The sequence below is a fragment of the Littorina saxatilis genome, linkage group LG4, assembly GCF_037325665.1.
Source record: "Littorina saxatilis isolate snail1 linkage group LG4, US_GU_Lsax_2.0, whole genome shotgun sequence".
Lineage (NCBI taxonomy): Eukaryota > Metazoa > Mollusca > Gastropoda > Littorinimorpha > Littorinidae > Littorina > Littorina saxatilis.
In genome coordinates, this window is record NC_090248.1 from 47,147,739 (window position 1) to 47,162,884 (window position 15,146).

Below are 15,146 nucleotides of genomic sequence, written 5' to 3' on the forward strand. Positions count from 1 at the left end.
ACACACACTATCTGCCTTTACCGCCACAGCAGAATGACAACATAACTGTGTACTTGATTTTAGTTCAAAACATGGAAACTGACAAGAAGTGTTAACAAAATTGAATGATTTGCACAGAACTATACAACCGCGCATTAATCGATCGCCTGCGCAGGTAGACTGGTTGGGTGAATATGATTCGATCAAACTTTCGCACAAAAACTCCTCTTTTCTTTGAATAACTGAAGAAAGGAGGGATAAAGAGGTTACATACCTCGTCTCAGTGATTATCAAAAATAATGGTCTCAGTTCGCGGTCATGAAAAAGCTCGCTGAAGCTCGCATTTTTCATGATCCGCTAACTTCGACCATTATTTTTGATAATCACTGAGACTCGGCATGTAACCTCTACTTCACTCTATGCTGCAAATTTAAGAGCACTGTAATAGTCAGCAAAAGTCTACTGTAATTGCTAGAGGCACTACAAGATTCATGATATTGGTCAGTCAGAAAACACACACACACACATACACGCAGGCACACACTCACGCACACACACACACACACACACACTCTCCCTGTCTTCCTCTCTCTCTCTCACTCTCGCTTTCTCTCTCTCTCTCTCTCTCTCTCTCTCTCTCTCTCTCTCTCTCTCTCTCTCTCTCTCTCTCTCTCTCTCTCTCTCGGGCACGTTGTAAGATTAGGCCCTTGGCTTAAAATGTTTACCCTTTATGTCAATAAAATGGTCTAAGTCTAAGTCTCTCTTCGACTCTCTCCCCCCACTCTCTCACTCTCTCTTTCTCTCTCTCTCCCCCTCTCTCTCCCCCTCTCTCCCTCCCTCTCTCTCTCTCTCTCTCTCTCTCTCTCTCTCCCCCCTCTCTCTCTCTCCCCCCTACCCCGTCCCACGGAAGAATTTTGGCTTTTTTATTTTTTTATACCTTTTTACATTTAGTCAAGTTTTGACTAAATGTTTTAACATAGAGGGGGAATCGAGACGAGGGTCGTGGTGTGTGTGTGTGTGTGTGTGTGTGTGTGTGTGTGTGTCTGTGTCTGTGTCTGTGTCTGTGTCTGTGTCTGTGTGTCTGTGCGTGTGTGTGTGTGTGAAGAGCGATTCAGAGTAAACTACTGGACCGATCTTTATGAAATTTTACATGAGAGTTCCTGGGTATGAAATCCCCAGACATTTTTTCTATTTTTCGATAAATGTCTTTTATGACGTCATATCCGGCTTTTTGTAACAGTTGAGGCGGCACTGTCACACCTTCAATTTTCAATCAAATTGATTGAAATTTTGGCCAAGCAATCTTCGACGAAGGCCGGACTTCGGTATTGCATTTCAGCATGGAGGCTTACAAATTAATTCATGACTTTGGTCATTAAAAATGTGAAAATTGTAATTAGAATTATTTTTTTATAAAACGATCCAAAATTACTTTTATTTTATTCTTCATCATGTTCTGATTCCAAAAACATATAAATATGTTATATTCGGATTAAAAACAAGCTCTGAAAATTTAAAATATAAAAATTAGGATTAAAATTAAATTTCCGAAATCGTTTTAAAAACTATTTCATCTTATTCCTTGTCGGTTCCTGATTCCAAAAACATGTAGATATGATATGTTTGGATTAAAAACACGCTCAGAAAGTTAAAACGAAGAGAGGTACAGTAAAGCAGGCTATGAAGCACAGCGCAACCGCTACCGCGCCAAACAGGCTCGTCACTTTCACTGCCTTTTGCACTAGCGGTGGACTACGTTCAGTTTCATTCTGTGAGTTCCACAGCTTGACTAAATGTAGTAATTTCGCCTTACGCGACTTGTTTTTTTCTCACAATTTAGTCGTCAGTTTGTGATTTCAATGCGATTCGCTGTAAGCTTATCTGCAATAGCACGTTATTGTGTACCTCTGAATCTAAAACGCAACAAACGGCTGCGAGTCACATCCAGAGCGGTGGCGGTTGTCCGTTCAGAGGAACTGGCGCAATGCAGAACCGTCGTCTGCAACGTTTTGCGTGACACGTTTCCGGACTTTTCTTTTTTCAAACTTTCAAAACTTCGAATTGTACTGATCTTGTCTTGATGAAAAAAGAAATCTTTTATGATTTAAGAATGTTTGTCTTACAAGCTGTCAATTTATTATTTAGATTTTAAAAGTTAGTTCTAGCGCCAAAACGAGGCGTCCGATTGTGGTACAGACAATCCGACTGACCTCGCAAAAATAAATTCTTTGAAAAATGCTCGCTCTTTACGGAGGGCACCTAGGATGTTTTCAAGCGGTGAGTGTTTAAACGAAAGGGTGTTTGTACTGTGTGTAAAAGCCTGACAGTGTCTGTGACCAGAAACTGATGGTTTACGAGAAGCTGAGTGTGCCTTTAAACAAAGTTGCTGTCAAGAGTCAGCTTCAGCTATTTCACCGAGTCAACCACAATGTCAAAAGGTGGCCAACTGGGCATAACCCATTTGTAACAACGAACAATCGTCTCGGATGACCAGCAAACGCTCTTTTGGCCTAAGCCACGGTTGAGCGGGAATTGTACTACTGACGGCGAGTCTCACAAGGAGCACTAACGGTCATTATTCCAACCGTGCAGGTGTTCGGTCTATAGGTTATCCTTGGCATTCGATGTCAGTAATCCCACACGTTTTGGGCTTATTTTTGTGGGCCACAAACGCGAAATGTGCCTCACAAATTTTTGGGCTTATTTTTGTGGGGCACATTTTGGTTTTGTGGGCCACAAACTGTATTTGTGGAGCATAAAATAAGGGGCACAAATTAAGCTTCATAAAAAATAAGGACAAATATTTGTGGGGCTTAAACAGTGTTTTTGGCCAAAAAAATGTTTTGGGCTCTTTTTTTTCCTCCTTATTTTGGACGTTGAGCGTGGTTTTCAGACCTACTGCGTTTCGGTTTTTAGTTAATGGCGGTCGAAGGCGATCTGTTTGGACAGAATCTCCAATGGCAATGGTGTTTGCTAATGCGAGAGAATTGGGACGGGCGAACCTTTGCATATTAACCAGAGGTAAGTTTCCATGTTTCGTTTCATAACTGAGAGTGGGTTTATGGTAGTATGTGTTGCAACAGGTGTCATTTCGACTCACTCGAGTCACTGTCAGTGTCACTGTGACTGTCAGTCCACAGGCGCAAGGTATCGTTCACTGAACCAACACGTAGTTGCCCTGTACAGGGATTTTCTCATTAATTTGAAGAAGAAGATTATCACTACCACGTTTTTGCAACCTCTTTTCAAGGTGCATGATCATAATATTTTATAAATTCTTTTTGTTTTTAAAGATTGAGTCTAACTTGAAATACTCAAATAGGTAACCTTCTGATCGGCCGTTCCCAATTATTTTACTTGCAGGTTGGCATCAATCAGAAGAGAGCTAGAGCTAGTATGTTCAACTTCAAGGTCTCCTCTCAGCTGAAAAAGCCAACCGATTGCTGCATGATCTTGAGGCTGTCACTGACAGAAGTAAAATATTTGATGCCACTGCCGCAAATCAGGTAAGAGTAAGGCGAAGAGGTTTTATTATGTACAACTGTCAGTGTTATGATGTACAGTGTGTTTTTTCCTTCCCCTCCCTTACATTCTCAAGTTCTGGTCAGAATAACTCATATGGAGGTGTGTGTGTGACTGTGAGCAAGACTGGAAGAGTGTTTTCATTTTATTTTTATAATTCATGTTCAGGGATAATAATAAAATAATGAACACCTAAGAGTCCAAACCACAGAACTGCTCGAACCTCTTAGCTTTATTTCACCAGTAAGATGATCATGCAGTTCCTCCAGTATTAGAATCATTTTTAATACTAGAAGCGCATGACTTTCAGTGTGTACAGCAGTCCCTCTCATGAACGGACACCCTTGGGCCATAGCAAAACTGTCCGTACATTGCAGGTGTCCGGTCACGGGAGGGGTGACCACACCACCCCCTCCCCCATACACTCACACAGAGACACACAAACAACAGGATTGAGTCTATGCTAATCACTTCTTGTGGCTACTAAACAATAAACTCCTAATACTTCTTTAAACGTTCTGTAAAAATGATTTGTATGAAAAGTGTTGAAAAGAAGAGATAAAATAAATCCTCAAGGCAGTGAACACACTCACCATGCACTGACATACGAAAGCAGCCACACAAACACTGAGATCGCTGAACATTATTGGAAGAAGAAGAAACACAGCACAGAGGAGCGTGTGCAGATGCTTTGCAAGAATAAGCTTGAAAACCAGTTTGAATAAATAGCAGCAGATAGAGCTGCATGTCATAATCATGTAATTTATTTTCATCTTGTCTGGCTTTATTGACTGCATGCCGATCATGTGGCATGGCAGTGACTTTTCACTCTTCAGTCGGAAATACACTGTACATAACACAGCTCCCACTCTCCCTCACTAATGCCTACCCCAAGCCGTGACAACTGATGCTTGGAAATTGTGTGGAAGAGTACACCTCTCTATTTCTCTCCAATGCTCTTCCTGCTGACAAGCAGTGACACCGGACACCCCACAGAGTTTAGCCAGCTACCCCTCCACCCCCCCACCCCCCTCTCTCTCTCACTCCCTCCAGCCATGTACTGTTGGGCTGTGGCCAGAGAGGTCAGCTCCAACTGTTCACTCAGAGCAAAACCAGTTGACTGTGTCGTAACTTTTGACACAGCAAGACAACTGAAGGGTTCACAGATTAGGCAACCGACTCACTGGTCAAGGCTGAGGGGAAACAAGAGTATCTTGTCAATGAAAGAGGTTACACACAGACACACGATGCTGAGAACTGTGGCCGGTTTTTCACTCTCTTTCGCTCAGGACCTTCATCGACTGTGGTTTCTGTTGTTTACGTCCAACAGACAAGAATAAAGAGCACAGTGCAGTTTCATATTGGCATCTTCGCATGTACTCCACTCCTGACCAAAACTACCCCCCCTTCTGATGGGTACAGGTGCACTCAAGTTACCAGTGACTGTCGTCACGCCATTGCGGCTGTGATCTTTGCACCAAGAGCCGGACTGCTCTGTTATCGATTTTGTTGTGGTGAAAATTTGACGATGGTCTGTCCGTACATTGGAGGTATGACCTGCTGTTGGGACCGAAAATGAGTGTCCGTGTCCACGTTTTGCAGGTGTCCGTTTAAGGGGGGGCAAATATAGAAGGAAAACACTCCGTGCCGAGCAAATGTGTCCGTACATGTCAGGTGTCCGCTCACGCCGGGGGCCGTACATTGCAGGGACTGCTGTACCTTTAAGTTTAATAAAGTACAATGTATTGCTGTAAACAGTCACTCACTCACTCACTGTCAGGATATATCTCATTCTCAGTGAAACTGTGTGTCAAGTTCTATTATTTTTTCCTTTGTGCTCTACACACATGCATACATGTTATACATACATGTTATGTAATATGCATGTATATATATGCACACATCAACTTGTCTACATTGTATGTCTGTCACTCTATCAGTCTATGTGAACAGATTCAGTTCACTGATTCAGTAAAAACTTCACTAAATGTAAAAGGACTTATAAAATTTTATATTCTAGGAAGATATCAATGCCACTGTCCACAGTATCATAAGAATCAAGCGTTAATGTTGGTTTGGTCGTCTGTTGTCGTTTTTTGTTGTTGTTGTTTTATGGGGGAGGGTGCAGTGTGTAAATTCATCTGGTTCTGTGGACAGTGTGTTTGTTGTTCCTCCACATAGCTAAATATCATACTGCATGTAGCTCCTAGTACTACTTGTCCTGTCAACTAACTGTTTTAAATTTGTTGCTCAGAGGAATGTTACTTCAGCCAATATTATATATTACAGGTTGGCATCGATCCGGCACAGTGGAAGAAGCAGATTGATTCCTTCATGATCGGGAGGCTGTCAAGACTCAAATGGGAAATATTTCATGCTAATGGCAATTCAGGTAAGAGTTCTGCTACATGATCATATTGTGTTTTATGCTCCCTCTCAGTCTCAAGTTCTGGTTACATTCTGACTGTTGGTGTGTGTTTGTGTGTGAGAACCGAAGTGTGTTTGTGTGTGTGTGTGTGTGTGTGTGTGTGTGTGTGTGTGTGTGTGTGTGTGTGTTTGATTTTCCCTGGCCAGTCAGGAGAGCTGCCAGACATTAATAGTAATAATACCTGCAGATTTTTCTAGCCCTGCAGATTGATGTTACAGACCTTTGCTTTGCTTTTTGAATTTGATAGCAAGCGCTGACAGGGAATGTGTCTTCTATATTTCATATTAAAAAGTAGGCATTGGAACTTGTCTATCAGGGAATTAGAATGTTTACGCTCTTGGCATTTATGTGGGTTTAGTGTGTGTGTGTGTGTCAGTTACAAACACAATTTACTCCTTACTCATACTTAAAACTTGTTCTTGTCATTGTGTTTGAATTTAAGATCAGTTCCTTTGTCATTCATTTGTCAGTAGGGACAGAAGATGACGAAGACCTGGCCAGTGAATGTGGATGAAAAGCAGTGCTATCCAGGTCCAGCTGTGATCGATGGGGAAACTACAGCAACAGCGGCAGTAAATGTCCACTCAGTATTGGTTGTACTGAGCTTTACAACTTGTTGCTATTGTAAATTTGTGTCAATGTTTTAAAGGCCCACTACGCCTCATTTAAAAAGTTGTCCTCACCTTTAACATGGGATAAGACCATCCCTCCACTTGGTCACAGACCAAAAATCAACACTTTGACTGCTTTCTGTAGTGAGGTAGATGTTTTGGTGGTTGCGGTGAATTTATTTTTTCTTTCGAAGAAGCTGTACCTGAATGTATTCTTTAAAAAGATACCACTCTGCATAGAGAGCCTTGAGGCAGTTCATTTTTGGTATGCAACTATTAGTGCCCGTATGGTCTTATTTCATTTAAAAGCCTCGGGGATGTCGTCAGGCGTCCGACATAGACGGATTGAAAGGCTCAGATGTCTGATTCACATAGCCGCATGGCGGTCAGATGTGATCATGTCCTATCGTTTTGAACTGAGCGCTGTCATTGTCCTATAAGAACTCTATTCCTTCGGACAGCGCACTATTCTATATTTTTCTCTCAAGATACACATTTTCAAAAAGCGACCGAGCACTCTCGCGTATTTGTGCACTGAAGTTGTGCAGTGCGGATCTTGTGTTTTCGGGAATTCCAAACCGTTTGTGATATGGGCTGTTTGGGCACACCTGTCTGCAGCACATTAAAGTTAGGAGTACGGGAGACAACTCCAACTGACCATAAGTCTTGCATCTGCTTTTGGTTTCAGTTCAAGACATTTTGACGAAGCGCATTGAATTATGCCACCGAAATAAAACTAAGGCCTGTCCACTTACATAAATTGCTCGGTCAAAGTACAGTAAATCTTACATTTTGTTAAGGAAATGTGCGGCAGTAAAATTGAATTTGGAGAATACATGGAATAACCTGGTTTTCTGGGAAGTGACATAAAAATAAATAGAACAATTGTGAATACTTCTTCTTCTTCTTCTGTGTTTGTGGGCTGAAACTCCCACGTACACTCATGTTTTTGTACGAGTGGATTTTTACCTGTATGACCGTTTTTACCCCGCCATTTAGGCAGCCATACGCCGCTTTCGGAGGATTGTGAATACTGATCGACATAGAGTGCCGTTGCTATGGAAACAGTCGTTACATTGGATTTCTAGGAAACAGTTTAACAGCGACATAATACATCAGAAATTCCTAATATTTGGCACAAAGATGCACATGTATCGTATCAACAATCATATAGAACGATTTTTTTACAACAGACTACAGTTGAATTTTGATATCTTTTGTCATAAGAATGAACGAATTTCTCACTGCATATTCATTACAATACCCCCCGCGGGTTAGGGGGAGTCCCATATTGGTTGGGACGAGAAAGAATTTACCTGATGCTACCCAGCATGTCGTAAGAGGCGACTAACGGTTCTGTTTCTCCTTTTACCCTTGTTAAGTGTTTCTTGTATAGAATATAGTCAATGTTTGTAAAGATTTTAGTCAAGCAGTATGTAAGAAATGTTAAGTTTTTTGTACTGGAAACTTGCATTCTCCCAGTAAGGTCATATATTGTACTACGTTGCAAGCCCCTGGAGCAATTTTTTGATTGGTGCTTTTGTGAACAAGAAACAATTAACAAGTGGCTCTATCCCATCTCCCCCCCTTTCCCCTATCCCATCTCCCCCCTTTCCCCGTCGCGATATAACCTTGAATGGTTGAAAACGACGTTAAACACCAAATAAAGAAAGAAAGATTCATTACAATAATTAATTTAAATTCAACTGTAGTTGTTTAAAAAAACCAGCACGTTCTATATGATTGTAGATATAATACATGTGTATCCTTGTGCCAAATATTATGAATTTCTGATGTATGATGTTGCTGTAAAGCCGTTTTCTAGAAATCCCATTTGACGCTGTAAATGCCAGTTTTCATCGCAACAGCCGTCAATATCCATCCACAATGTTTTCATTCATTTTAATAAGTCACTTCAATAACTACCCAGAAAACTAAGTTATTCCTTGACTGTATTCTTCAAGTTTAAGTTTGGTAATTTTACTGCCGCACATTGCCTTAAATCATAAATAAAGGGTTCCAGTAACATACCTTTCTTCTTTATTGATTATGAACTTTGGAAGATTAGATGTTGGATCTGTTTTTAAAAAATATTTCCTTGATGTGTTGTACTAAGATCAACCGTCTGCTTGGACATATACTAAAGATCCACTACCTGGCTGCTGTCTGCGGAAAATCGATTAATTCATAGAAAAATATGCCTTTCAGGGAAGCAGCTAGCCGGTTGACTGTACATGTGTTTGTGTAGAGGTGTTCTTATTGCATGTTCAAGCCAGGACAGATGGTGACCTGAAACATTTACACATTACATATGTATGCAGGACTGCTACTTTTAAGCTTAGGTGCAAGTGACGAAGTGTGATGATATATTTGTTTGACTGATTATGGGCATTAAAATAAAACTGCAAAAAGAATACTTACACTTGAGATCTGATTTTGTGTGTGTGTGTGTGCGCATGAGGGTGTGTGTGGGCAATTTGACATACTTGCAGAAGAAACAAACAGAGGTAACTGATAAACTGCATTTATTAACACAAAGATGTAAACAAAGTGAGTTCACACATTTCACAAAAGTAAAACAAGGCAGTCTCACATGCATTCACAATATTTAGTACTCGACTCGCATGAATGGCCAAAGATTATAGGCTGAGAATGCAAGTTCTAATTTGGCACATTTGTACATGTAGCTGCATCCGCTAGACATATATATATCCATCTTACAATAAAAAAAACTACCGTAGTGGTTAGGACATCTGCCTGAAAATCTAGGTCCTAGGTTCGAATCTCTACAGAGGCATTTAATTTTTCCCCTTGGTTGAAATAAAAAATGCTCAATCCAGAGAGAGCAACCGTAAAGTTACCAGGGTAAAAGTAAAGCGTTGAATGCAGCTATGAAGGTCATGCCAGCAGTGTGGGTCAAGATTCAGGCCGCCTTCTATGCACAGAATTCGGTGTAGGATTCTCAGCTCTATCTTTACAAACACATAATCCCCAATAGTCATACAGTGGAACCCCCCTTTTAAGACCCCCTCCATTTTAAGACCTTGTTTTCTAAGACTTTCTGTTCATAACCTCTGTAAATTTTAAATTTTACCTCCATTTTAAGACCCCCTCCTTTTTAAGACCTGATTTTCTCAGATTTTTGGAGGTCTTAAAAGGGGGGTTCCACTGTAGCTGTAAGACATAATTTTGTTTAAAACTCATACCTTTTGGGGGAAATAAATTAATAAGAAAAGACATCACCACACTAAGAAGTCAGGGTGCTGACTTTAGCTATGTGACCAAGTGGAAGGATTTTCTTATCCCATGCAAAAAGCCTGATGAAGGTCTGACACAGTGAGGTGAAGTGTTTTAATGAGGCAGAGCAGGCCTTTAAAAAATAAGTTCACCACATCCAAGTGAAAGACACAATCTTGGCAAACTGTATTACAAAAGCAACATTTCAGCACAACATAAGAATGAATTGAACCATCCAGGATGCACCAGAACGACCCAAAAACAGAATCAATGAAAATCTTAAACAAGATAAAGTACTGACTAGGATTCAAAGGAAGAAAAATTCATGGGTTAACACATTTCATGTGCATAATGCAGTTAAAAGATCTAAATTCTAATATTGCAAACAAAGTCTATACTTGAACACGCATTGACCGAAACATACACACACATCTCCCAAAGCTAAGCCTGTGTGTAAAATACTGCCTGTGAACAACTTAACTTAAAGCACTCAAACAACATAAAAGTCTAAGATAATATCACTTTATGTAGTAAAAACAAACAAACCGCTGTTTGCTGTAAGAAAATATCTGCATACCAAACACTACCTGTATTTAGTTGAATTGACAACTTACATTTATAAGTCAAAATGTACCCTTTGATCCACATCGCACCACACATTATTTGTGTAGAATGTTATTGTTAATGTGTTACATGTTCATTTCACCACAAAGGCAACAGAAAACCTCTGTAAGTGTCAGCATATTCAGATGGACTATATTAAAGCAGTTCTGGTAGCTCCGTCAGCACATAATGGACTGAATCTGATCATCATCCTCAGCAAAGCCAGGCACTACTCTGCAAGCTGCCTGCACGTCATATCTCGGCACCTCACTTCCTGGAAAATACAGAAAATGTATTACTGAGCACATCCAGACTTTGCTGTGCACTGATGGGGATATGTTTTGGGTATCGAGATGAGGGTGTGGGGTGCGGGAAGGTAGGTAGGAGGTAATACTTGTTCTTCACAAGATCAGTGGGATGGAGAATGGTGGGGGTGATACTGACAGTGACAACTATGAACTAAACTGTAAACCTTATTCTGTAATATTACAGGTGCCATCATTTCTTCCTGTGAAAACCATTTATTTCATGGATATAATAGATATATACTTTCATCATTAAAATTAAAAAGATAATCTTTCATCTTAAAATTAAAAAGACTTCCTCACAAGAACCTTTCTAACGACATGATATCTTGTTATGCTGCTGATGTGAGCGGCTTTTCTGGAATGTGATGGAAAGTTACTATTTTTTTAAATTCAGCATGAGCCTTCATCCCACACACATTCCCTATTTAGCGTTGACACCTTACAGTTTTGTTGAGAAATGTGATGTGAATTCATTCAGAAAATTCTAACTCTGCGCAGGGGCAGTCAGGGTGTTGGATGTAGAAGTAGGTATCCAAGTACACAGGCGGTATTACAATTTACATTGTAACTCTTATTCCATGTAAAAAAAAAAAACTATAAAAAAACAACTTGCCAGATCTGTGATTGTGAACCAAGGAAAGGACTGACTGTATTTAAAATAATTCCAGTAATGAGTAAATCTTTCATTCTAGCTATTTCATGTTTTACTTTCTTGCATCACAATAGTTCAATGTTCATACAAACAGTATAATGCACTTTATGAGTATAGGGTTGCAACAAACTTTAAGATGGGAAGGAGAGAGAAAATAAAGATATTTGTACCATTATGTATATAAAGTACATCATACCAATTACCATGCACAGTATTACTATGCATCTTCAAATACATGTATGAATAATTTCATCTACAAAGTACTTGTTATTCAATTTACAAAGAACAAAAGACTGCTGAATGATCTACATCAGTACATGTTTATAGCTTCAGACAACCATCACCAATACCCAATGTTACATATATTTTACCATACAGATTTGACAAGCAAAAGCTGTAAGTGGTAAAGAAATGTGTAACTTACTCTTCAGGAGTAGTCTGTAATGTAAAGCACCACGCCAAGTCATCCTGATATCTCTCCAGTACATGTATGCATCCATGTTTAAAGGTAAACTGTTGGAACTGGAAGACAGGAGCTGTATGAATGATGCACATCATCTCTGGTTTCTCGGGAGGCCTGAAAACAACCATAACAATATTATCATAACTATTAACATGTCTTGAAAATGAAATAAGTACTATTTCAACTTCACTATCAGACGATTCAGAGCAAAATCACTCACTAATTCAGTAATTGTTTTGTTTATTCTTTTACAACCATAGTTCATACACTGATACAGCAGCATTTGATTATGTGCATACAGATTAAAGATCAAGCATTTTCTAAACTTGAGTAAAAAAAAGAACAGAACAAGCACACACTCTGTGACTCACAGTCACATCCAGTTACTCATTAACACACACATACACAACAGATGAATCTTGCTCAGTTCTACAAAGGCCACGTTTGCTATGGTCATGTCTTGGATTTTAAAAACAATAACTTACCTGCTTGTTGATCCAAACCGATGATTGAAAATCAGTGAGAGTAGTGTAGAACAGTGCGATTCATCGCCAACCTCCCCATTCAAGGCAGACCGTGTCCAAAATCAGCTGTATCATTCACATCCCGATTGAATTCTTTCAGAAGGGCAGTCGGTGTTTCAACTTCTTTGTCGGTATATTTCTCTGGTGGACGTGTTGAACTGCCAAATATTAGATTGTTTTCAATAATATCAGTCACGACGGCCGCCATGTTTTTTGTCATCAATACTATTCATGTACTCCACTAAGGAAGAGCGTTTTATTGTGTCTTAAAACCGACTTCTCGGGAAAGTGATCAATCGAATTTTATGGTCCACAAAAACTTGCTTCATATTTTATTTAAGGGCTACTTTTATTTGCCTTTATTTTTATGGCGCACATTTTGTGCCCCACATTTTGTTTTGGCCTTCATTTTGTGGTCCACAAACTGGAAATGTGTCCCACAAATTTGTGGGCTTATTTTTGTGGTCCACAAACTGGAAATGTGCCCCACAAATTTGTGGGCTTATTTGTTGGATTAATGACATCGAATGCCAAGGATAATAGGTCCCCGGGGCAATAACAGTAGCTGTATACAAGAATCCAGAAAACACAAAATATACCCACTGAACCTGAAGACGGTCGTCTACGTGTTTTAAAGCCTGGGGCACTGACAAGGCGCTTGCTATGGTCTGTTAAACATGATTACTATTTTGGTAACAGGTATTCAGTTGTGTTATGGTACTGTATCACGTTCTTTCCTTGAGGGTCAACGTCCTCTCTATTCCTTGTGCCACATAATGGACATGCTGTTGTTATTCACTATCTTGGGGAAAAAAGCATACGTTTACATGTCTTGGGTTTTCTTTAGCTGTACGTTCTTCTACCTGTGCTTCAATAAAAGATTTCGACAAGAAACTTTTTACATTTTTCTGCGCTTTTCTAACTAGTATCAGGGACCTTATATCAGGGACCTATAAAAAAAACTTTTTTTTACAATTTTCAGATTTTTAATGACCAAAGTCATTAATTAATTTTTAAGCCACCAAGCTGAAATGCAATACCGAAGTCCGGCCTTCGTCGAAGATTGCTTGGCCAAAATTTCAATCAATTTGATTGAAAAATGAGGGTGTGACAGTGCCGCCTCAACTTTTACAAAAAGCCGGATATGACGTCATCAAAGACATTTATCGAAAAAAAGAAAAAAACGTCCGGGGATATCATTCCCAGGAACTCTCATGTCAAATTTGATAAAGATCGGTCCAGTAGTTTAGTCTGAATCGCTCTACACACACACACGCACAGACAGACAGACAGACAGACACACACACACACCACGACCCTCGTCTCAATTCCCCCTCTATGTTAAAACATTTAGTCAAGTTTTGACTGTCAAGGGTGTACTGTTTTCAGTTTAAAAGCCAGGAGAGGCTCAAATAGCAACTCGTGAATTGCTAAAAATTCACTTTCAGCTGGTTAGTTACAAATACCTTCAAGTTAACAAGATTTTTTACTTTAGTGCATCTCCAATTTTAAGATTTTGTCCTGAGACATCCTGCTTGGTGGCTCGTGCGCAGAGAAAAATGTTCCCTCTTTATCTTCACTCTCGCTTGCTGCAAAATCCCTCTCGCGGAGTGTGTTTTAGACAGACCAGGCACTGGTTTTCCCTTGACTGTATAGGGGCTTCTAAAAAAAACCTCTTGAAATGTGTTTACCACTTGTTTTTGTAGACCCCTTAGCAAGAGTGATACAACCAAACATCTTCAAGTATAGAGGTTCTTGATTTTGTGCATTCTCCCCCCGCCCCTATTTGTTGTTGTTTGTGTGCTGTTATCAGTTTTAAAGCCAGCAGAGGCTCAAATAGCCCCCTCATGAAATGCTAAAATTAATTTTCAGCTGGTCAGTTACAAAAACCTTCAAGTTTACAAGATGTATATAATTATTATGCATCTCCAATAAGCTTGTTTATTCTAAAATTTAAAATCAGGAGAGGCCACCTAAACCCTCCCTAAAATGCTAAAATTCATTTTCGGCTGGGGGGCGCTGCCCTCCTAGACACCCCAGCAAGGGCGCTGCCCCTGCACCCCGCCGGAGCCTTTGCGGCCCCTGGACCCCGGCCTTCCAAAATGTTCAGTCCTGGCAACATTTTCGGCTCCACACCCATGTCTCTCTCTCTCTCTCTCTCTCTCTCTCTCTCTCTCTCTCTCTCTCTCTCTCTCTCTCTCTCTCTCTCTCTCTCTCTCTCTCTCTCTCTTACCTCAGACGGCATGGAGTTGACCGGGACGAAGTAGACTCCTTTCTGACCGTTGGGTCCTTCAGTGTGGTGCACCGTCTGGTACCCCCCTTTCCCATCCCCTCCCCCTCCTCCTCCTCTGCCTCCTCCGTTGCTGGAGTCTCCTCCGGTGCCCGACTCTCCTCCATCCGCGCAACAGGAGCAGCAACCGCCGCTACTGCCAAACCGACAGCAACTTCCGGATCCGCATCGGCCTCCGCAGCACCCATTGCTTCCACAACCATTGGAGCAGCCTCGACAGCAACCATTGCTTCTACAGCAACCGTCGCAGCAGTTGCTATTGTTGTGTCGGGAGTACGGGTGCACGGCGTTGTCACCCCCTCCTCGCCCGCTGCGAAACGAGAAAATAATGTAGTTTGCGGTGAACAATGGACAAAATGATCAAGTACGAGTGAGAGCTATTGTCGTTTTCGTGTTGCTTTTCTTGATTGATTTCATGCTTCATTCTGTGTGAAGGTACCAGCATTGTGTCCTTACTTCTTGATGAGAAACGACACCAACAAAACTAACCAAGACGTCTCTTCTTTGTCTCCTGAAACTGCAATTTCTG

At 40.6% G+C, this 15,146-nt stretch overlaps 1 protein-coding gene and 2 long non-coding RNA genes across 6 annotated transcripts in view; 1 reads left to right on the plus strand and 2 right to left on the minus strand.

Moving 5' to 3' along the window:
* The window catches only part of LOC138964926 (uncharacterized), a 47,089-nt gene that overhangs the window by 12,751 nt on the left and 19,192 nt on the right, over positions 1–15,146 (minus strand). For all 4 annotated transcript variants that reach the window (XM_070337000.1, XM_070337002.1, XM_070337004.1 and 1 more), the window contains one exon: positions 14,561–14,927. In XM_070337000.1, the coding sequence (XP_070193101.1) occupies positions 14,561–14,927 (367 nt within the window). The remainder of the gene's footprint in view (positions 1–14,560; positions 14,928–15,146) is intronic.
* LOC138964913 (uncharacterized) lies at positions 2,570–8,954 on the plus strand. Its single transcript, XR_011455244.1, has 4 exons — positions 2,570–3,000; positions 3,343–3,485; positions 5,791–5,893; positions 6,400–8,954. It is a non-coding gene; the product is annotated as an uncharacterized lncRNA (long non-coding RNA).
* LOC138964912 (uncharacterized) lies at positions 9,049–12,874 on the minus strand. The gene is made up of 3 exons (XR_011455243.1): positions 12,289–12,874; positions 11,765–11,917; positions 9,049–10,654 (listed from the first exon to the last, which is right to left on the minus strand). It is a non-coding gene; the product is annotated as an uncharacterized lncRNA (long non-coding RNA).